The following is a 24,232-nucleotide window of genomic DNA, read 5'->3' on the forward strand; positions in this document are numbered from 1 at the left end:
TTTCGCTTCTGGGGGACGGTCCGGTGTTAGAGGCGACACAGGCGCCGGTCTTCATACGGCCAGGACCGGAGTTTAAATCCTATTCTAACCGTTCCCTCGTAGTGAGGACTAACTTTCCAGCAACGTGGTACCATTATGTTTAGTAAGCCAGAAATGACAGGCATGACCTTAAGAGATCGTTATGCCAAGAAGAGAAAGAGAGAGGCGCCTGAATTTTATAACCTGCACATGCAAGATTATTTTATAATCTGCACCACGGTGTAAATCTTCAAGGAAATGGCGGAGCAAAATCCAAACTATAACCATCCCTGCATCGATTTCAAAGCAGCGTATGACTGCATAGCCATAGTAACTAGCTTACCAGGCTTGTAAGGATGACAATGACCATTATGTTAGGATAAATTAGAAGACAAATTTTCAGGACTCTTTGCTTTCACCAAGCGCTTGTGTCAGGATCAAGCGACTAACGGTCTTCACTTCAATCTAGCACCAAACAGGGTCCTACTCGTGATGACATCTTTGAAAACCTCCTTCTAAAAGTCTATCCAGTGTATTGGTATATGTAGAAGAGTAAGACATCATTAGTTTAGGTCTTTTTTATGTAGCAGAAGCTTACCATAGGCTCAAACAAACGGCGCAAAACTTAGGTAAACCTTCCAGAACTGATTGTTGCCCCCACCAGACGTCTAACAAATACTGATTAATACAGAGGTGATATACAACCTGGTAGCCAGGATCGAATATCCCACTACAAGAAAATTAAATCGAGAAAGTCAGCAATGGCAGGTCGAAATCTCTTAAGCTTAACAAGCAGAAATCGCACCTTCAAAATTGTACTTCTTTTTACACACCTGAAAAATTACCAAAAAAAAAAAGAGTGGACACATCTCCTATGTGTAGATTATTTAAAGTCACAGTACTCACATATGCCTGTGAGAAATGGAATTCAAGACTCTAAAACTGTCCAACAATTCATGGCCTCATTCGAAAGGCAAATGCTGAGTTAGGATTGCCCCTTATTTGAGGAAAGATTAGAGAGGAATCACCAGGCTAATCATGTCTTGAAAATGACACCAGACGACCATGCCCATCAAGTCCTTTAAGTCACACAGGCAGATCTTAAAATAGTCTTTCTTAAAATAGTGTTGGTGTAGATGGGTCCACCAGAAGTTCAAAGTCTGACGCTCGACGCCATCAACGGTATCGAGCACTACAACAAGCCAAGACCGAAAAGCGCTTTTAGCGTCTCATAAATAAATATGTAAGCACTTTGAAAATATATTTCTACATCTTTTTTGAGAAATTTTTTAATTGAGCTTACATACATTTTCAAAGCTAATACTTTACTCCTTGTTTTTATTCGGCAGTTCATTATCTCGTCTAGATAGATTTCTTCTTGGTTCTTTGCCGAGTTTTGAAAGTAAAAAGATGATTATGTTTATAACATAAATCGACTACATAAATCAATTCCTTCCATCCCATCGCTTTCACTGCATTTGTCACTCTTCCGTCCATTTTTTCGAACGAATTAATGTGCACGGCAAAAGCAAAACATCCCAAAAGTGCATTACAAAACACCTCTCAACACTTTAACACCTCTCTAAACTACCCTTCTCACACCTGATTAAGGTGAACCTATCGCTTAAACGCACCGTGCATACTAATTAACGCCAATTATAAGTGCAATTTTCACAGCTAGCCGTGTGCGTTGTTTTGCTGCCGCGCAATTTGGAAATCGCTTTCCTTCTTCTCCACACTGGACGGAAACGCAAAAAGGGCCGGCAACAGATTCGCGGGGCGATGAATTAACGAGCTTGCAAATTGGTTCCATTTTGTACCTAGCCTAGGTACCCCCAGCATCAGCCGGGTGTTAAATAAATCGGCACAAATTATGTGCGAGAGCCTGCCAGCCTGCCTAGCGCTAAGCGAACCTAGCCGCACGCACTGTCACCGTGCCCTGGTGCATACATAATTATGTGTTTACTTTCGTGACAGGCGTTAAGTGTTGGTTGTGTTGCAGTTTTTGGGCCCTCGGAACGCACCGGGGCTACGTAACGCCAGCAGCAAATGCGTTGGTCTAAATCGGTGGCGGGAAGAAAAAAAACTGGGTGGACATTGCCCGCAAGCTCGTGGCCCGCAGCTTAACCAAAAAGGATAGCGCAAAAATAAACAAAACGCACCTCCAACACTATGTCAACACTTTTGGGGGGGGGGGGGGAGGTGGTTCTCTCACTCTTACATTACAGCCCCGATTCCCATCTCTTGGAAGAAGGCTGTACGAACTTTTTTGAAGGGTTCGTCGCTTGACAAAATTGAAGTCTTTCGTTGTTAAGCGAGTTTTGCACGATCCACCGGCGATAGTTTGCAGCCGGTTTTATTTCTTTAGCTTTTATATTTAAAAAGGGAAGTTGATGCAACTGTTAAATGCTTTTGAAGCTCATTACTTCACCCTGTCAGTGCAGGAAGCGATGTCGATGATAGTTAAGATCGCTCAAAGGCGTTGAGTTTATTTGTAATTTAAATCCAGACTATTTTTATCACGGACTTCAAAATTTGTTTCTCGTGTTTAATGCCTTTTAATATTTTTTACTAATACTAATAATTTATTTAAGCGCTTAAGTGAACTCTTTAATAATCAATATCACTCTCATATCGATTAAGAAAACCGAAGCGATAAAAAAGAGGCTCATCAAACACTTCCCGTTTATTACGTGAGTTTTGACACCACGACTACAAGGTGTCACATCGATCCGGGCTGGCCGAATGCGCCCGCTGTCCACCCGGCTCCGCACCGGGGCCGGGGCAATAAATAAATGCTCCCCGTATCTGCCGTCCACGGCTGAAAGTAAAATTGCAAATGCGCCCGCATGTAAGCAATCAATCGCACCTTCTGGCCCACAAAAACACCGGGCCCCTGGCGATGGCGTGTAAAAGTCACGGCAAGATGAGCGCGGTACGACCGTACGCACGCACACCGTCTCAGGCGGGCGGGCGTTTTTCGTGGTCTCGCAGCTGTTGACAATCGTCCCAGGGGCGGCCCAGGATGACATCGATCGTACCCAAAACAGGTCGACAATTGTGGCGAATGTGTTTCATCATCAACGACGCTCGGTTAATTTTCCACGCAACAAGCTTCTTTTTTTCTGCGAGCGCGCAACTCGCTCCGTACGTGCGTGAGGTCCGCAACCAAGCTAACTAGCACTGGTCGTGATCCGACAAGCGACCCCTCCGGGAAGAACGTTCTCGGTCCCGCTTATCTAACGATCCGGATCAAGATATCGGATGACGACAACGGTCAGGTCCGACTGCAGCAACCACGATGATACGGATAAAAGCATACCTTGCAAACGCACAATCTCAGATCTGGGGATCTGGAGAAGCACTGTGCACCAGCGTTATCGTTAAGGATCTTTGGCAAAACAGCAGCAAAGGACTCAAGTTTTTGTATTGTCATCGTTTTGAGAGGGGGGGGACATCGGTAGTACGTTAGAAAAACTGCAACAAATGTTGCTCAAAACAGAAGTATCGCAGACACGCACGCAAAAAGGACCTCCGGCAGGGTGGCGCACGACGCTGAAGATGAGATCGCTGAGAGGTGAGGGGCGTCATTCATAGTTTGACGAGTCAGTCTTTGGTAAGGACTATTTGAAGCAGCATGTAGAGGAATGGTGCACCGGGGGAAGATTCTACGCGAGAAGAAGTTAAGATGTCACTGCGCTACTTCAACTGGAATATATTGAGCCGTTGAGGGCACTATGGGCTATTCACGATTTGGGAGTTGTGTTTTTTACTGAGATGTATTTTTTATTTGAATGCGTTTGAAGCCTAGGTTGGATAGTCTAGTTTTACTGATTATTATAAAATTAAATATTGTTTTGACAATTGTTTTTATACAGAAAAAGACGTAAGAATACACAGTGTCTCCGGTGATAAAACAAGTGTTTCCATGTTAAATTCGTGAATCGAAATACAGTTACAAAAGACGTTGTAACTTGTGCGATGGCCGAGAAGATAGTAAAACCGGTCTGAAGCAGAACCGGGGATTAAATCTCATCTGGACCGCCTCCTTGTACGAAGGACTCATTATCCAGCTACGAGCAGAATTCAGGATAAAAGAAGCAAAAGCAAGTCCTAAAAAATATATACGATCTTGGGAAATCTGATGGTTCCATATACCCAATTGAGAAAAACAAGAGGAGTATTCCATCTATCATTAAATTGATTCTGGTTTACTTTTTTATAATGATTGCTTACTCAAAGAAATTTCAATCTAGCTTACTTGGAGAATACGTGATGAAGGTGTGATACATGTAAGGATGATGTACAGGGTTGAATGCAGGTTGGTAATGGTTGGTGACTTCGAACATGTAAGATAAACGATAGGATGTATCGGTGAAGGATACGAACGATGGCTTCTATGGCTTGCATTTGAGTTCTCCAAACTCAAGATGTCCTAATGCATATTGCACTAGATAGGAGCCAACCTGTGCTTCAGAGTCTCTATCTGAGACTCCCATGCCGCAAGCTGAGTAGGCTGATGGCGCACGATTTATACTATGTAGCAACAGTCATCACAGAACCCTGCAAAACCTTGCGATCCACAAGACTTTAACAACACACAAAATGCACGATAGTCCGGAAGTCCTCCAAGGGCACAAGTCTAGGACTAAGTCTCGGACTAGGTGTACGAGAAAGGCCTTTGGAGAAGGAGAAAGAACCGCTAGGTAGGTAATACATCGTGACGGTGGCGAGCTCCTTAACTATATCAGGTGGAGTCTAACCTGTCGGAGTTCACATACAGCCGTGAGTACAGCAATTCAGCCTAGTTTCCTGGAAACGTATTGGTGGTCTGACTATCACTGAAATGGCGGTCTTGTATGAGGTCTCATGCAAAAGATCCTGGGCGTCGGTGCTCACTACAGCCCTAATTCCATCAAAGTCTGTCACCCCGCAGATCGGCAAATTATAGAGCTGAGCTATTAGACCTTCCCAACTTCGAAATCGCCTAAGACCTCCAAGATGCCTTGACCCACCATTACACATCTCACCTCGACTGCATCAGAGATCCAATTGTCGCATTGATTCAGACTCGTCCTAGAGGACACTTAACTTCTATAACTTCTTCAACTTGAACTGAATTATTTAAGATTTTTTTATTAAACAGTCAACAATACAGTTCATGGAAAAATTATATCAACGTATCAAATAAATCTTTTAACCAGCAGCTTTTCCCACTGTGCAATATTTCTAAAAATTGTCCCCAAACCAGACAAGAGTGCCCGAAAAAATACGGCACAAGATACGATCGGAACAGTCGGAAGCGACAAGCAAGCGATGGCCCCCGCCTTATTAATGTGAAAGCCAGTGCTAGGCCAAAGACAAGCAAACACAAGAACGGGGAAACGAAACAAACAAACTGGACCATTGATCGCTCGTTAGTCGGTCAGTAAGTCCCGTGTGTGCCGTGCAAGCAGCGAATGCACGAAGCTGCCAGCCCGTACGGGACCACCACCACGCGACTGGACTGGCCAGAGTGAAGATCGAAGATCGAAATCTCGGTCCCGTAGCAAATTGGCGCTAAATTAAGCGATTCCGAACGACGGGAAACGCTGGACGACGAATCGATCAGCACGGAAGCTCAGGGACGGCAAGAAGGGGGGGGGGGGGGGTGGTATGTGGGGGGAGGAGGGAAAGAGTCGGAAGAAAAACGGTAGCAACAAGGTGAAGCTCTGTCTTTTTTTTCTTTGGTTGGGTAGTTTGAAGTTTGAATAAATAAATTCTTCTTCCCGCTGGTGGTGCGCCCGGTCGGTGGAAATCTGATCAGCGTGTGGCAATCAGTCCCAGATCGCACCCAGATCAGTCGAAATCAGTTTATAGCAACTGGGTGGGATGTGGAAGTCGGAAGGCGAGACCAGAAAGAAGACGATGCAGTCGTCCTAAACGAACCAGTTTTTCATCGAAAATAAAATCATCATCGCAGCGTGCAGCTCCTCCAGGCTAAGTGGCCATTTTGTGTGACAACTTAGTTACGACGGGCGAGATATATCTGGAACTGATCCCCCGTGGTAGATAACGCTCCTGGGCGGGTTCACCCAAATCCTTCCAACCAGGCGGGAGTGCTATCTCCATCGTATCCCTGCTGGTTTGAGGATCGATTGAGAAATCGCTTCGCTTGCCGAAAGGGTGTAGGCAAATTATTCTTCCCGAAGCAAAAAAAAAAGTGGAAGATGCTGCCCTCGCCGTTGTTGTTGGTGTTCGTTTTCAATAAGAAAGGTATGTAGGCGATCCAGTCCCTACATGTGGCTAGGAATGTGAAGAATGCAAGCTGGGTTCGATGTCGAGATGTACACGAGTGGAGAAAAGGGGGATGACGGGCGTGATGCAGCACAATATCACTCAGGACCGGGCTTTATCGTACTCCGCAGTAACGGTATACCGGCTCCTATAAAGGATTCATCATCGTCACAAACATCGGAATGATCTGAAGGTTCGGTATGCACCAAAGTTCCTAAAGCTGCGGGTATGCGCAGATCAAGAGTTAGAAGGCATCATGCTCAGCACGCTGTCAGCACCGGAGCAACGTTTACTTCCGATCGTTTCCCTTGGTTTCGTTACGCGCAACATGCACATGCAGGAAGTACGACCACCCCGGGTTGAAGATGCAACAAACGATCGGTATCCTTTGCGTCCTGCGAGTAAGAGAGTGAGAATCGATCGCGCAACGAATCAAATTGCCCGCTTCAAAACGGAAAATTCTACCTTCGAAATCGCTCCCAACTCCCTGCTGCTGTATTATTATCGATTTTCAGCACAGTTTCATCGTCGGAAGTGAAGTTTAAGAGTTGATAATTCGCTTAGACGCTTAGATGTTTTGCGTAAGAACGGTGGGCAAATCCCGCCATTAGGGTGGTCCAGAATTTATAGAAATAATTTCTCACACACACAAGGCAAGAGCAGCAAACGGCTCGCAAACGTTTAATTCCCTTTTTTTCTGGCACGAATGGGATGGAAAATTGAAACATCATCTCCAATCCGGTCCGGCGTTGCCTGGAAGGGGTAAAGCTAGATCGCACCAGCAACCGGTAGCACTTCCCGGGGACGATTTGCTTTTCACGCTAAATTTTACGGTCCATCCTCGGACCGGTGTAGCGCTTTGCTTACTGCTAACCGTGATTGGGATTTCGGTTTAATGGTTATGGCTGTTTGCTTCTTCATCGGCAGCATTCCACTCACTTCTTGCTTTCGGTTGATGCTTATCTGGGGTAGAGATTCTCCTTTTTTTTATGAGCCAAGACCGCCATCAATGACATTGCGGCCGAATGGCGGAGCGACAGCGAACGGTGAAGATATCGTCAAACGATGCAAACGTCCGGACTGCACTGCTGGACGCACGCTCGCGCCGGCTGGAATGCCGTTGACGACGAGGTGACAATGCACTTCCAATAAAGTCTCATCAAATCAACTAATTAAGCCATTAAATATGCAAATGTAGGATGCGGTGGTTGGCGCAAAAGGCTTTACGCATTTGGCAAACGAAATTCTGTTGCGTGAAAGTGACATAAGAAGAGATGGGAGAATTGTTCGGAAAACTAAAAGTACGACCAGGGCTAGCTGCTGGTGGTCTGGAATTTTTGCTCCGGTGGATGGGAATAATTTGCCAACAAGAAAATGAGTCAGCGACATTACGATACAGTGGGATTAAAATGTTAAAACCTGCTGGAATTTTAGGAAAGCAGCTGGGATAGAAGGAATTTAGCAAACACGAGGAAAACTGCGATGAATGTTTTGCAAAAAGCATTGGTGGTTGAATTGTTTCCTGCATACAAGTCTTGCATGCATTGAATGAACACTCACATTCATTTAGAATTCATTTCTTAACAATGTGTCGATGAAATAATATTTTTGATTATTTCATTCACAAAATGTGCATTTCTATAAAAAAGTCAGAAATTCTACAACTATAAATTTATGACAAATGGCTATCTTTATAATAATGCAAAAAATATTAAAAATAATAAAATACTAAAAATTCAATACTTTAAAATAAATCAAATGTATTAGCAAAAACGCCGAGGCGGGTTCAACCCCGTAATTAGCAGAGGCCCTGCTGTTTCGGGATGGAACTCGCCGATAGCTTCTGTGTTCGGTGCTGGCTTGATCGAGCTCGGGCTATCACTGCTGGGCAGTTTGAGGTCCACTGTTCGTAGGCAAATGTTTGTGCTGTCACAATTGTTTTTTCGTTCTGTTTTGTTTCAGTCCAGATCCGCTACACGGAAGGATGACTTCCGTGATTACACATCTTAACCACCAACACACTCAACACAGCAATAGACCCGGACCAACAATAGTACTGGACAATCTCATCACAACCTTCACACATCTACAACCGAGCACGCCCGGGATAAGGCGAAATATCAGGGAGGAAATACCTTGGTAATTTTTTGTATCTTTGGATTTTGTACCTTGTCAGCACATGCGGTGCTAACCATACGGCGTCAAGCTGTCATTGTCGAAAATAAATATAAATAAATAAATAAAAACGCCGAGGGAGTAAAGATCATTTTTGAACAAATGTTTTATTTTTTCTCCAATAAATTTAGCAATTATAATTGGCAGCACAGACATTTTTTACAGCCAACATATTTTAATGATATTGACTCATGGTAGATTTTTTAATGTTTAATAAGACTTATAATATAAAATTTAATATTTTACCATATTACTTTCATTTCGTAAATCATTTTATGATTTGGACGTTTCAACTCCCTTTTAAAAAAGATTCACTTGCATTCAAATGTCCTGCGGCACCTGTTACATACCAGCATCCGGATGAATTGATATCAATAATTCGATCATTATCGATACACGATATCTTACTGAATTTGAGCTTTAATTTGCTTCAAAAACCCAGTATTTTGCTTTTGTAAAAATAGTTTTTGCTTATCATTGACTTGAAACTTCGTAAAAAAAACCTATCCCTTCTAACCATGGTAAGCTTTGTTTGTCAGTTTGTACGGAGTGCCAGCAGCACTTTTAATCGTAAAACGTGGAGACAATAACAGTCTACAAAATAATTAGCTATTACAATTATCATCATATCCAATGTCCTTTCGTAATAAATAAGTTGAAATATTTTATACTCACTTATTTACGATAACAATTTCAATTCATAAGTTTGTTACAATGAAAAAAAGAATATGAAAATGGTATTATCGGCTAATGATCTAGACAAAATTATACGACACGATCAATTTCTGTTTACCTGATTCTCTCTAAAAGCTATATTTTTGGTTTGCATAAGAATGAACATCAAATTTATAGGAGTTTTTTTTAATAGTTTGAAAACCATTTTATTGAAGATTAATGTTTAATTTAGAAAGTAAAGAAAAAAATATTCTCAAATTAATCTGTAAATTGTTAGAGCTTCATTTTGTATCCCTTTTGGAAGTGAGTATTATTTTATTCAATGCTTAACTAAAAATTTAATCCAACCAAAAAGATTAATGATTCCCTAGTTATGTAAACATCCCATAGTGAAGGTTTTCAAGAACCCTTTCGTTCACTTTCTTGTATGCAAGAAATATTTCGATGAACTTCAATTTGCACGCAAAAGGACGTAAACGTACAAAGGAATCATGCTCGAGAATGTGCTTTTATGCTTCGTTATGTTTTCTTTCGTTAAATAAACGGCTTCGAGCATTATATCATCAACGCGAACCATAATTACCGAAAATTGCCATAAAGCTTGAAAGCTCAGGACACCTTCGAGAACCTCATTTAAAAGTTTAAATTAAACTTTCGGCAAAGCTTTACAGCAGTAATTAAAACGAAGAACATCAAACGACAAACAACTGGCAACACTGCTACCGTACTGGGACAATTAAAATCAGCTTTATTTTAACTCGTATTTATTTTTTAAACTTATGATCAAAACTGTTGACCTTAACGCTACGGTTTCGATGAAATGGGGCAAAGGATGGATTGCCTCCCGTACGACGTACGCAATCCACATGGAAGTAGAGGCGTCACTGGAGCCTTCTCACGCATACAATCGTATTCGTTATGTGTGTGTGCGTGTGTGCTTTAGTTTGATAGAGAGTGAGCTCTGACTCTTATTCTCTGGGTTTTTTCTTCTTCCTGTAAACATGACGCATACACTTGTTGTTTTTGTTTTTGTTCTTTATCATACCACAATAGCTACAATAAGTTTAATTTTGTTGTTTCTTATATGTACATCTAGTTTCGTATCATCATTAGCGGTAATGGTGGCCTTGCATTGGTCAAGACACTGGTAGCTAATGATATGCTCGCACACGCTGCGATTCGTTTGGTTTGGCGTCGGTGTTCGTGTGTGTGTGTGTAAGTATGTCATTGTGTGTCTGTGTGTATATCTCACATTGATATGTGTGTGACTGTCAGTGTGAGTGGTCAGTTGACTTAGTGAAGAAGACAAGTAGCGTAACAGATCTCCTTCTTCTTCCCTGGCACTACAACCAACAGATCTTAAGCAGGACTTCAATAATTATTTGCGCCTAAATGTACGACAGCTGCAATACACAATGTAACTTAATCATCTTAATCATTGTGAGTCCTTCTAAACCTCCTACCAGGAAAATGAATCTTTCTTAAGCCTCTTCTTTGGTTTTAACGTCTCCCCTAAATGTATGCAAGCTGCAGTACAAAATCATTTATTCAAGTCCCGCTTAATGTCTGCTTTAGCGCCATTTTGCTCCATGATCTCCGTTAGTTTGCTTTCTAGACAACCACGTAACGCTCTCTCCCACGTACAAAGATAAAAACGTATACAACAATTCCATCTACTTAGGTATTAGGCGTGTTAAGCCCTTCCAAATTGCCAGCCCAATTTTTTTAGATCGGAGCCGGCAGGGCCATCCCCATGAACGCTTCACCACTGCCAGTGCTCGGCAGCTTCATCGTGTCGTATAGCGGGTGTGTATCAGCAGCCGGTCCGAGATTGGTGTAGATCGGCCCATTTCCTTCGTACAGATGATGCATCGGATGTGGGTTTGGCTGGGGTTGATAGTGATGTGGAGCCATCATGCTGGACGCCGGCGGTCCAGTCGGAACGGACGAACCAGAGCCTCCCGGTGGTGGTGGTGGTGGTGGTGCCAGATGTCCAAGATGATGGTGCGAGTGCAGATGATGATGCTGATGGTGATGATGCTGATGGTGCTGAGGCGTTACCATTGGACTGCAAGCCGACACAACCGTCGTGTAGGCGTTGGAAGAATCGACAGAAGACGCGGCCGCAGTGGAGGATGCGAGGGAGGTAGTGGACGAAGTGATCGAGTGAGACGAACAGAGCGACTGCAGCTTGGACAGGTAGTTATCGTACGGTGCGTCCTCTACCGACTCCCGGGTGTTCCGATTGTCCGGTGTGCGATCGATGTCCGGATGCTCTCTAACGGCTCCGGCAGACTGTAGCTCATCGGCAACTCTCTTGTGCGAGGTTTGCAGTCCACCGCAGCAGATCTGTCCGTGGGTCGATGGTAGAGTACTCTCTTGGCCGGTACTGTGACTCCGGTTGTTATTGTTACCATCACCATCACCTTCAGGGTGCAGATGCTTACCACTTACGGTGGTGTCTGTGGTGGTGTTGTTGTTATTCTTGTCGTTACTAGCGTGAAGTCGAGCAGCTTCCCGATTGTCACAGGCCGCACCAGCTGCCGGTGGGATCTTGACGTGTTCCAGCATGGTTATGACGTTGTTGCGCAGATTATCGTAGTAGCCCATTAAATGGCCACGATCGGTACTTGTCTCGTTTTCCTGCTATTGTCGCGATGGATGTGATTGTGAGAAAGAAAGAGACTTCAATATTAAATAGTGCTATAGTAGAATAGACGCTGCGTAGGACGCTTGAAGTGATGCGAAGACTCATAAAGAAAAACAAAATGGAGTTCGGAAAATGAAAACTGGAGTACGGTATATTCTCGGGAAGGACAAAGTGGAACTGGTTCTGAACGATTCAAAAACAAACAATCAGAACCGGTTCCAAAATGTAGGTGCCACCCAGAACTGTTGCAGAGCCACACGATTGACTGGATTGACGAATCCACGAGAATCTTCAGATCTGTCCGAAGCCCGTTGGAATCGGTGGAACCGTCGCAAACCGTCATGACTGTTGGAATCTTCCGAAACCGTCAGAATCGTCCGGAATAGCCGGAATCGTCAAGAACCGTCAGAATCGCTCGGAACCGTCGGAATAGTCTTCTTAGAAACTGTTGGCGCATTCCAAAGAACCCATCACTACTAGCACGTATTACAGCAGATTAAGCTGTCAGCAGCCCAAAGTACGCAATCCGCATGTCGTATGTAACAATTTTTTAATATTTTTTTTTAAATAGCTGCAGCATCATGTCATGTCAAACTTTATAAAGCAAATGCTACGACTAGAGTTCAAAAAATCTTTGTTATGCTTTTTTATGACACAATTTCTTTTACAAAATCTTATTTAACGTGTGATTTTAAATACAAAAACTCAAAAAATCGAGACTATAGTACGAAAGAAGAAAAAGAAATTCGATTCATAAAAAAACCAACACGCCTAAAATTATGCAACACATCCATCATAATTGTTTTTTTCTTTTCTTTTAATAACACAAATAGCTGGGTGAGTATCATTCGAGATTATTGAAATCCTTTAATTCGGTATTTCTTTAACCTCGCAAGAAATCAAAACACTTGCAAGGCTTTTAAACTTCTCAGGAGTACCATTTTATGGATCAATTCCTGTTTCAGTTCACATTTATCTTGCAACCTAACCTTCAATTCGTGGTGCATAGAAGCAAAAAAACAAATCCCACAAACAATCCTTTAACAATAAGCCAAACTGCTCTAGTCAGCCACCCCATCCTGACGCGTTACGCGTCGTACGAGACATGCTTGGTCGCTTGCCAGTTCCAGGTTTTTTTTTAAACCCGAGCAAAAAAAAAACAAGGGGGAAAATAGCGGTCACTGGTACCACTGTCAGATACGAGCTGAAGCGTAATAAAGCCAGGAAAAAAAGCAGGGGGAAACGATGATCCGGCCACCACACCGAGAAACACCGGTTTTATGAGCGATCGTATCAATGGGTCGTTTATTTATGTTGCTTTTTTATGACTTTATTGAATTTGATTTGTCGTTACAAACAACCGAACGGGTTGTGGGGGATGTGACTTTTTGTTGGTGCTGTTGGCCGCTGTTTCGGTGAATAAAATTTGTGCCGTGAAGAGGAACAAATCGTTTGGACGTTTGGACGTTAGGTTTATTCCGCGGGGGAGGATATATTCGTGCGACTTCGAGGAGGAAATAGGAGATTGGAGTTTCAAATCGGGATCTAAGGAAAAACTCAAACTAAAACATTGTTCTTACGCATCCACACACACAAATACACACAGAGAAATTGAATCAAAAGTCGTGTTTAACGAATCAAGCTCGTTTCAACCAACCTTAGCTTACGTACCCGATCGGCGTGGGTAAGCTGCGTCTCCATTGCGGTAATGTCGGTCTTCAGCCGGAGCATCTGCGACTCGACGCGTGCGTTCTCCCGCTGCAGCTCGGATATTTCCGCCTCGAGCGACAGCAGGTCTTCGCCGGCTCCGGATGACCCACCAGCACCACCGCGTTCGCCGCCAACGCCCGCCGATCCTTCGCCGCTGGCAACGCGGCGCTGAGCGTCCGCTGCCGGGGCGTCCTGCACGTTCGGGTCCTGCATGCGGGACATCACGGTACCATTGCTGGCGGTACGGAGGTGGGACAGCGACATCGAGGTGCTGGGCGGTATCGTTTCCTGCGACGGTCCAACGGAACCGTTCGGCACGTTGGAAGGATTGCCACTATTGCGCGTATCCTGATCGGGCGAGTGTGTCATCACCATCTCGGACATGGCTGAAACGAGAGCGTGGAGCACAGGGAGTAACGTGGGTTAAACTATCAGGACTTACCATAATGAAAGTACAACACCTAACAGTATGCAAGCTGTAGCACAAAATGAGGTTTTTATAGTTACCTGAATAAGGTTTCCCATAGCCGTCGCCCAGATGTTCGTCAGAGTATTTTGCCTTCTTAATGCCCTGCCCTAAGGAGTTTGTTAGCGCTAGGAAGAACGAGCATTTACCAAGCTTGATCAACTCATTGTGACTTAAGAGGCATTCCTCCGCTACCTACCATCGCAACCGTTCGAGCTGTTCACTAGCTTGGCAGAGTGTTGCGGCTGAAGATCGGCTGACGATGGCCCTCCGGTATCCATGACGCGCATACGATTCCTGTTTGCAATCGGACATCCGGACGCACTTCAAAGAGGAGAGCGAGATGAGGACGGGCACCGGTGTAGGATTCCTTCACAGTCAAGCCTTACCTGCGATGCGAGAGAAACTTCCCCGTCGAATGTCCCGAACCATCACAACCAGGAATTGGACATCTAGAAAGTTAGAAAACTCACGATCAAGACATAGGAAGGGGTCAGGCATAAGCTCCCGGCACTTACCTCAGCGGTTCCGATTCTTGACCGTCGCGTGGTTTGCTTTTCGGTTTGGTGGCCCGCGGACAGCCGGACAGGCTGCGGTGGGAGGAGTAGTTGCCGGTCGCGTGACCCGACCCATCACACCCGGGCGTTGGACATTTGAGCTCCTGCGTGTTGGTGTGATATTGTCTGTCGGTGCGCGAAAGTCCAGACAAGCTGGAACGAAACCCGTAACGTTTGGTACGGCGTGGCGTGTTAGCAAGCGGGTATATGCAGAAGGTCGGTACGGCTGGTACTCACCCATCCTTCAGTAGCTTGTCGTGCGAGGGTATGTGTGATGGTGGTGGCATCGCGTAGCAGGAACCGGCTGAAGAGTAGCCCGCCCCGGGTACGGATGAGTAAGGACCGAGGGAAGCACCGTACGGTGGGCATGCTTGATAGTTGGAACCGTATCCGGGATATCCGTTTGCGTACTCTACCATCCCGTATCCTGGATGTGGACTGTAGCCTGCAGTGAGTGAAATCTCCGTTAATACGTATAGCCTCCGATGGGTCTGGCTCGACTCCCTTACCAGTGTGATCTCGATATCCTTCCAGATAATGCGTGGCAGGGCTGTCCGGTGTTGATTCGCGGCTATACCCAGGACCTGGTGGTCCCATAAAGCCAAAACTCAGCGGTCTTGAAGGACCGCTAAAGTCGACCGGTTCCGTCGGAGGTGAGCGAGCATTCGTTGCCGCTGGTGCCGTTTCTTGATGATACTGTGGACTCGATGAGCTATTCCGAGAAGATAAAGACGAAAACCCTTGAACTTCCCGCTCAACACTCTCTCCTTCATCTCCAACACGCACCTATTGGGTAGTCGACTAACGCTCAGATCAAGCGTATGGCCCTGCGGGCTCGGTATATGTGGACTGTTCGCCTTGACGTGGTTAGGACTTGTACCAGGCTTTGGGCTAAGTTGCGTCTCAGCCTCACCTTTTACCCCGTCCGCTGTAAGCTGCCCATTGGAGGAGGACACACCGTTCGACGACAGATCCACCACAGGTTTCCGTTCGGATGTGCCGCTGGTGGGTGATCCTAGGCCACCGCGCAGTGCACCTTCACTCGTCGTTACCTTAACGCTCAGATTGATTGCAGAATATCCGGGCGGATGAACAGGGCTAGCCCCGCACGATGGTTCGTAGTGATAGACCGGTCGCGGATAGATCGGTTCGGTGGTGGAACTATTCTCGTCGGACATTTCTACCTTCAGCAGTGGTGGTCCAGCCGGTGGCAACATCGATTCTTGCTGCTGGACCGTCGTGCCAAGACTTGCGACCGGTGGCGTCTGTCCCGGTACGCCAGCTGGACCTCCGACGCCAGTGCCGGACAGTCCTACCGCGACGGAGTAGTCGTCGAGGGTGGGCTGTACCGGTTGGTAGACGGAGCCGTACATGAAGCTCTTCTGCATGCCATAGCTGGCGGTGTCGTACCGCTCGAAGGCACCCGTATCGTAACCACGGGATGTGTAGGAACCGAGATCGTACGAGCCGGCCGGAAGCGCCTGGCTCGTGTCGTAGTGTGCTGTCGTATACTGTTGCTGTCGCGTATCGCCTACCTGCCCGTACCGGGCTGGATCCTGATCGCGTCCGTAGCTACTCTCCAGCATCTTGGTGCTGCGTGTGTCCGATGCGGTTTGGTGGGTGGAGGACCCACCCGACGCTAGCACTGTTTCGCACTGCTTCTCTGCTTTAATGACGGGCCTTGAGTCCGGTTTGTCGCTAATGTCCGCTTCAGTCGATGACTCACTGCTAGAATCGTGTGATGTGATATGCCTGCTACTAAGATCCTTCCCCGAGCAACTCTCGGTAGCGGATAGCTGCTGTCTTACTCTGGCGGTTTCAGTCGGTTGAATGGTTTGCAGCGCGAGCTGACGGTTTGCGGTAATATCGCGGGCAGCTACGTCATCCGTCCCCGACACAGCTAGTGCAGAGTGGTAGTCACCCAATTGTTGATAGTTTAGTACTAGAATATCCAGCAATGCTTTAGGATGCAAGTGATAAAGTTTATGGAGCTCAATTGCTACTAACCTGCTGTATGCAACTTTTGGCGAAAGAGTAAACCATTTTGATACTTGAGTTCGCGTGCTGCAGCCTTACTGGCGGCTGCCTTGGGACATCCAGATAGACTCCGGTGTGAGTTCCTCCCGGCACTGACGTGTCCACGCCCGTTACACCCTGGTGTGGGACATTTCAGAATCGTCTCGTGAAGTGCTAACACTGCGTGGAAACGAACGGTGATTGCAAGGTTATCCTCCGTGATGGAAGGCTTCGGACGGAAAAGAACTTACATTCAGACGATACTTTATCACGCCGCGGACATCCGGATAGGCTGGAAGAAGCGATAATGGTGGGCGGGGAATATTGAGATATCTGTTGAACTACGGAGCAGCTCTACCTACCTTCGATGATGAGTGTAAAGTCCGGTGACGTGGCCTAACCCGACGCAACCCGGTGTGGGACACTTGCTAGATTCTGTAAGCAAGTCGGGGGTGAAAATAGTACAAAAGAACATCAAACGAAATCCACGATCCAAGCGAGGATGAAGCTGTAAATTCACTTTGATATCCGGAGTACCAACTAATTACAACCAGCGCATCGCAGGTCCTCTACTCAAAGCAAAATAAAACCGAGCAAACTAAAGCTAAAAAGAAGTGTACAACGATATCGGAGAAGAAATTGCGGGACTTTGTCTCGCCGAAAACATCTCGTCGAAAACGTCAGATAAGTGAGGTAAACATTTTCGCAACAAATATCTTCCTCCCTCAGAGCCTTCCGGTAAGTCTGCAAGTGGACGAAGAAATCTGCCCACTCCAATCTCCAGCTCTAGGTCCACTCCCTCGCACTCGCCAAATCCCGTTTGCCAAATATTCGAAGCACGTAGTTTAAAAAAAAAGAGGGAAAAACGAAAAGGGATTTTCCCCACTCCACACCGACTCCAGCTGCTCGGAATCTGATTGTCGGAGTTGTCAGAGCTTATTAAGGAAGTTTGCGGACGAACCGAGGGGTTAAAATGTGTGAGAAAAAATCAACTCCACCGCACACATGCCTGTACCGTACGGTGGAATGTTGTTCGGACGATGCTGGTCGGTTGGTCGGGATGGTGAGCTGATTCCATTTCTCTCCTGACCGTACGAGCGGCAATGAACCTGCCAAATCCCCGAGAGGATTTTTGAGGATTATGGTGATAGTCAGGTTAATGGTGGGCCGAGCTATAGGGAGAGGGTGTGTGTGATGTGAGTTTGAAGCTAACCCTGCCTATTGCCGGTAGGGCTAGCATTGTCGTCGAAACGTTTCCCCCAAGGCAAATAGCTTCGATAATGAGGAGTTGAACCTCGATTAAAGGTTTTTCCTCGGTGCATACACCAGCTCTGGCTTACCTTTCAGTCCGGCCGTGTAGGTGCTGTACCGACGATAGCTGGAAAGGTTGTCCGGTTCGTTGGAGGCTGGTGGCCGTGTGGCGCTGCTACTCTGCGATGAAGACCCCCCACCGGCTCTCTGCGATGTGCCCGGTGTTGAGGTGGAGCTGACAGCGTTTTCCGCTCCCGAACTAACCTTACTTCGTACGCGCTGTTCCACCGACTTCACCACGCTTTGTTTGAGAGTTCGCGCACTGTTGCTACTGTTGCTGCTGCTGCTGCTGCTGCTGCTGCTGCTACTGACGATACTACTGCTAAGACTCTGGTGCGATGTTCGACTGTCGCAACGAGACTGATCATTCATAACACCGCCGGTAACCGCCGGCCGGTAGTGTGCTGGTGGTGGCGTTAGTGCTGCTGCTGCTGCTCCGTACTGCTGCGTACTACCGCCGTTGCTTTTGGACGTGGACGTGTAGGCACTAGTTAGACGGTTGCGCGGCAACACTGACTCCATAGAGCCATGGGCGCTCGAGCTGATGCTGGTGGGGTCGCGAATCGTGGCCGACGATCGCTGGCGCATAGCCGTACGCTCCCGGTAACCGGTGAAAGGTGCCTCCCCTTACCGTGTCTACATCCTTACTCCGCACCAGGGGCGAAACGTTAGGGTTAATACGGGGCTGGAACGCTGGAACTGGAGCTCGATCTGGAACTGAGAGGTGGATCTTGGGCTTATACAAAAAAGCTTCAACTACAAGTTACCTAACTTTAGGCGTTTTGAAATTGATGCTATTCACATGAGTAAACTGATACAATATTCTTTGATGACATTAATGACTTCAAGCTGATTGTCAGGAGCTTTGCCTAACTTCAGGGGTTTTAACAAAGTATTTTTTTTTATTTTACATTCACAATTCTGAATTCTGAATGTAATTGACTAGCTCGTCGAGATATCGATTTTTTCAGGCAGTGACTCTTCCGTGACCCTCGACTTGATGAGTGAGTTTAATTGTTCGGTATAATCCCTAAGCAAGAAGGATAGTCTCCATAGCTCCATAGGTCCTACGATAGAAAATATGTGATCAAGCAGTGCAACAGAATAAATCTATAAAAAACAACTGAATAAATCAATAGCTCGCTGAGAGTGTCAAAAATATGCCTGAAAAATTAATATATAGAAGATCTTGTCATTTGCATGTTCGAGAACCCTTTAAATTGCATTCCGCAGTAATATTGCATATTTTATGGCATCGTGAACCAAATTTAATGTTTTATTTTTATAATACTAGAGCAACTGAATGCTACTTCAGCTTCTGTTTTCCAAATTTAACTTTAAATGATTTTGTTAGTGTTCGCGTTGAATGCACAGCTGCAGCGTATAACTCTGGCTCAGGCGAAGGTGTGTGGCTGCGGTGACGGATTTCACGATGTGGATCACCTTCTGTGGTCCTGCGTGGAGTTTGAAACCTCAAGACCCTCCTTGTTGGGCGCAGCCGAGAGCATCGGCAGACGACCGGGTATAGAAATAAGAGAAGTATTGGTGACTAGGGACCTCACCTACATGAGGCACATCTACCGATTCGCCAGAAAAGGCCTCATCCTTTGATTCCGCATCCCCATTATCCTACCAAACCATATCCGCGATTCCTTTTTTGTTATTCGTTGTGTTGTCTTTGTTGTAAATGTTTCATGTTGTGCAACGTGCGATCCGTTGATGGAGAAATTGCATTCGAGGGCAATTTTCTTACTGCCGGTAAAAGAAGGCAGGTTTGTGTTTTTTTTTTTTTGTCTGTAGTAGTGTGCTCCAAGTCAGTGCAGCTTTGGTACAGCGGGGTCGCGTGGGTTGGCGTTGGGCTCGAGAGTGGTCTGCGGGTACAGCCTCGTAAACAGTGGAATCACTCCAGCTGTTGCGAGATGGAATCCGCCGATCGCTTTTGAGTCCGATGTTGACTTGGTCGATCAAAGGCTGTGTCATGGCTGGGCTACTTGGAGAACATTGCACGCAGAAAAAATCATGTTTGTACTGTCCAAATAACTGTGCTTATTTGTTTCAGTCCAGACCCACGTCACACACTACAATAGACAACCAGAGCGAACCAACCCCCATCGAAGCCATAGCCACAGCAATAGAACCGGACCAAAAAATCTACAACACACACAAACAAACAATAGAAATGGACAACAACCACCCATCTTTACTGCACAACCGAGCATGCCCGGGATATTGCAAATAACTAGGAGGAAAAGCCTAGTTAATTTTGGTAATTGTTTCTTTTTGCGTGAATATAATTCACTGTCACCACATGCGGTGGTGACAATACGGTATCGGACCGTAATACTTAATAAATAATAACAATTATGATTTTGTTAGTGGCCTACGAAAAATAAAATTCTTTTACTTCACTTAGTAGCATAACTTCAGGCGTTTTCAAACACGAATTTTATTTTCTTCTTCCTTTCTTAGGTATTTAGTTTGATTCAGCGTATGAACTTCATTTTGAGCTATGTTGATGATAAGAATCTTTCAATAATTTCCCTTCTTTTTTAGTAAAACCGTTATAGAAAATTGGTTTTCCACAAAACGAGCTATGTTTTGTTTCAAATTAATAAAGCAAACAAGCAGTCTTCAAACCTTCAAACAGCGTTTCAAAGCTCCAAATAGTGTCAGAGGATAAGTCAACGACAACCTTCTTGAGAATTCAACAGCTCGCTGAAAGATTAAATTGTTTGGCTAAACAATTCAATACACGTGAAAACTTGCCAATGCTATACTTCAATTCCCTGTAAAGAACATTAAGACGTAACATTGCACATGTCCAAGCATTTTGAGATACATTAAATTTGTAACATTATTCCGGCAAAGTAATTAAAAGCTTTCGGGCGTTTTCCAACACCAATCTCAGTTTCTTTTTTATACGTTGCTCATTGAATGTCATTAAGTGATTGAAATTCATAAATAAATTCGTCTTAAGTGATAGAATATAATACCGGCTTCCAAACAAACAATCTCTAAGATGAGTGGTCTGATAAAAGATTTATTTTTGTATAAATTATTAAAGTAAACTTAAAAGTAATGCAGGCCAGAAAGTTTATTTGCTTATAAAATGTTTTCAATGTTGTAATATAAAAAACTAGAGTCATGAAATCAGTTAAACAACATCATTTTTACGATTGTAGTTAAATCTGTAGTGCACGCGCCTAAAGGTATGAAATACCGACTGCTATTGTGGTCTGTGACATAGAGTGCAGTTAAGATGAATTTTAATTATTATTCTCTTTATAATATTTTCTTTTTTGGCTCTCAAATTAAACATTAGCTGACAATAGGTCTCGACAAGGATTTTTAATTATGTTCCTCTGTACCAACCATCGACATTCACCTTCAAATCTGCAAGATTTTTGGTCTGATCGAAATCGCTACAGGAATGGCCATGCAGCGCGTTGTTGAAAGTAGTGAATGAAATATTAAAACAGCACCCTACTCCCAACTCTAAAATCAAAGCACAAACATCCGGTCTCAAGAGTACCCACACTCACACACTCACACACGCATCTTCCCAACGACGCCCACACTGGCCACAGAGTGGATTTCAATAATGTGAAGGAAACAGCAACGCACCAACCATCACCACCATCATTATTCGAAAAAGTGTCAATCAGTGTTAGCTTCTCGTTACCAAAGCCCAAAACTGGGGTTGAGTTTTAATTTCTGACTCACCCCCAAACCCCCTTCACCGAACTCGCTCCCGGCATTTTCGGTCAGGTATGCCGACGGTAGAGGACACGGAACTGGAATGGTTTTAACGAAGTCTCACTCCCGTCCAAAAGGGATCAGCAATCACTTTCTTCCCAAAGAGGTAGGGCCTTTTTTCCAGAAAAACACACACACACATACAGGCGCACATAAGCAGGAGCATACTTGGTTGGCAATCGAGAAAGATTAATCCGGTTGCTGAAAGTCCCGTAACGATCCTGTACTGCGAACGAAAGCAGGTGTTGGTCGGGGAAAAAACTGCAGCCTCCGTATCCCGTTTAAAACCAAAGCAAAAAAATACTAATAAACCCTTAAGGGACAACAGGGAGTTAAAACTGACCTACGCTCGGGACTGGAACCTGGTGTTCGGGCGTCTGCGTTGCGATGAGTCCTTCTCACGTCGCTGGCAAGTCCTTTTTTCGGTTCGAACAACTTGCCAAAACCAGAATCTTGGGTTGGGTGTGTGCTCCGTTAAAATACTAAACTCAAGGGGGAAAAATCCTGAATTCGGAAGACTCGTTATGAAATTTCCACATTTTCTTGCCTGATCCAAACTGCTGTCCCAGTACGCATTAATTATACGCATTATTCTAATAAGAGCCAAACGCACGTAGTGTGTGTGTGTGTGTGGGTTTGGTTTGGACGTTCGGGGTTTTAAATACGGTTTGTCATAAAATCACGCCGGGCAATGTCTTCGATTTCTCACCCTCGCATCTACCCTGTTGATGACATGTACAGCGGAGGATGAGTATGTGCGTGTGTGTATGTGTGCCATCGTGAAAAAGCCAGTAGGATATCTTTTTATCTCAAACCCCTGCGTTTCATCCCGGAAACCAAAAAAGGGACTACCGGGGAATACTCGTCGGGCGCCTAGTGGTGACTGTAAACTAGAGTCGGGGGTAAAAAGGTTGACATGAATATTTGGAACGCAGATAGAAAGAAGGGTTCCCTGTTCCGTTACGCCACGGTAGCTGCTCACGTTGGAGAGGAATTTCTACTCATTTGTGTCGCTAAGAAACGTGCCGCTTGCTGGAGCGTGCCAGCCAGCACGGGTAGCGAGCATGTTGAGCGAGTGCGAAAGTACAAAACGTCATGACTGTTCATTTTGCAGCCCATTCTGTGTAGTGCTAGCATTGTTGACAGGTGGGCAAAATTGTCGTGAAGGTGTAGATTTGGTGCGAAGAGACAAGCGATTTACACTGAAGCTGATTTGGTGTTACTAATAGCATTTTTTTTGGTCCTTAATCTTTTTTTTTGTGATATCAAAGGGAACAGAAGTTTGAAACATTTCACCAGGAACTCTAAGACTTTCGCGCTCTTCAAAGTGCTCTGAAGTTCGATTTAATAAAACCAAAAAGATAACTCTCAAAAACTACCGCTATTTTGCTTATTATGTACACTTAGTTGCTGATATGCGATATCTTGGGAACAAGCATTCCTGAGCTCAGACAACTTTCGCACCGGTCACTTTTAGGTTGATAGCTGTTCTTCATGATGACAGGCAGGCATCTGTGTTTCTGGCACAATAGCACACACATAAATATAAATATTCAAAAGCGACTCTTGCAAGTGAAGCTTCTTCGAAAAACTGACATGTCCATTTAGAACTCTGTCGGCAAGACATTGCAACGGATTAGATGCATTGAGGAATACACCTTCCACAAAGCAAGCACTCATTGTTTGATGATATTCAACTCTAGGAAGTTGGTTGATAGGTGTGGTTGTTTCTTACGATAGTTTTCTTCGTGGTTAACTCTGTTTCACTCACTGTTTAGCTGCATTATATGAGCATCAGTATGTTCGGTATATCATGCGAAGCACATCCAAACTATAACCTTGCCTGCCTTTCACGTACAAAGCTCATCAGCATGCGAGTTCCAGTCCGCAACAACAACAATCTACAGCACCTCTATACTCACCTTTCAGAATCGGTACGGCTTCACTCACAACACCTGCAATTACGCTGCCGCTAAACTTCAACTTGCCACTACTTGTCAACACGGCACAAGCTTCTGTGTGCAAGAATTCCAGCTTGCACGGAGCGCAAAAACACACACGCTCGTAACACACACGTAGCACACACCGTGCAAAGACCCGTTGCTCAGCACGGAACCAACACACTGTACGGCTGTGTACGGACGACGACGACGTCCTCACTGCCTGCACCGTGTTCAGAAGGCGAACTGCAGCTCCAATCGTACCGTAACGTTCGGCCGTCTTGCTGTGCGGCGAAGGAATCTTCGCACCGTCGCCTACACCACTACCACCAAAACCGTCCCGCAGCATCCATGCACGTTCGGGTGCGGTTCGGGTGTGATGACTTCCCCTCCGGATAGCGGCCAGCCTTATAGTACGGTGGAATGCCGCGCTAGGACAGCCTTCTCTGGACTGGAGGTGTTCCTTATTTTGGGGAGGTCCGATACGTCGAGCCCGATTGGTTTGTGGGCTGTTGCCCTCCTTGTCCCGGTTGCATCCGGTGCATCCAGTCGCATATCTTACCACCGGGAACGAAGATTGAAGAAGGATTTCAGAGATTTCTAAGCTGTGCTGCATGTAGAAAATGCATTCATGTGCCATCCTCTACGCCTCCTATTCCCGAGGGTCTCCACCATCCACCAT

At 45.3% G+C, this 24,232-nt stretch overlaps 1 protein-coding gene across 8 annotated transcripts; it reads right to left on the reverse strand.

The window, feature by feature from the left end:
- Positions 1–9,856: 9,856 nt before the first annotated feature.
- On the reverse strand, positions 9,857–23,807 carry LOC118507490 (putative GPI-anchored protein pfl2). 8 transcript variants are annotated; one of them, XM_036046032.1, is made up of 14 exons: positions 23,533–23,806; positions 17,884–18,565; positions 16,906–16,978; positions 16,795–16,835; positions 16,535–16,723; positions 15,314–16,469; positions 15,037–15,239; positions 14,765–14,972; positions 14,489–14,680; positions 14,360–14,422; positions 14,170–14,294; positions 14,012–14,098; positions 13,466–13,890; positions 9,857–11,790 (listed from the first exon to the last, which is right to left on the reverse strand). In XM_036046032.1, exons 2-14 carry the CDS (start codon positions 18,440–18,442, stop codon positions 10,870–10,872), a joined length of 4,242 nt encoding a protein of 1,413 aa, XP_035901925.1. In that variant the 5' UTR covers positions 18,443–18,565; positions 23,533–23,806; the 3' UTR covers positions 9,857–10,869. The 8 variants fall into 8 exon arrangements, with proteins under 8 accessions (XP_035901925.1, XP_035901948.1, XP_035901940.1 ...); XM_036046055.1 differs by having other exon boundaries at positions 15,314–16,427; positions 17,884–18,571; XM_036046047.1 differs by having other exon boundaries at positions 14,489–14,653; positions 17,884–18,571.
- Positions 23,808–24,232: the final 425 nt, after the last annotated feature.

The sequence above is a fragment of the Anopheles stephensi genome, chromosome X (assembly GCF_013141755.1).
Source record: "Anopheles stephensi strain Indian chromosome X, UCI_ANSTEP_V1.0, whole genome shotgun sequence".
NCBI lineage: Eukaryota > Metazoa > Arthropoda > Insecta > Diptera > Culicidae > Anopheles > Anopheles stephensi.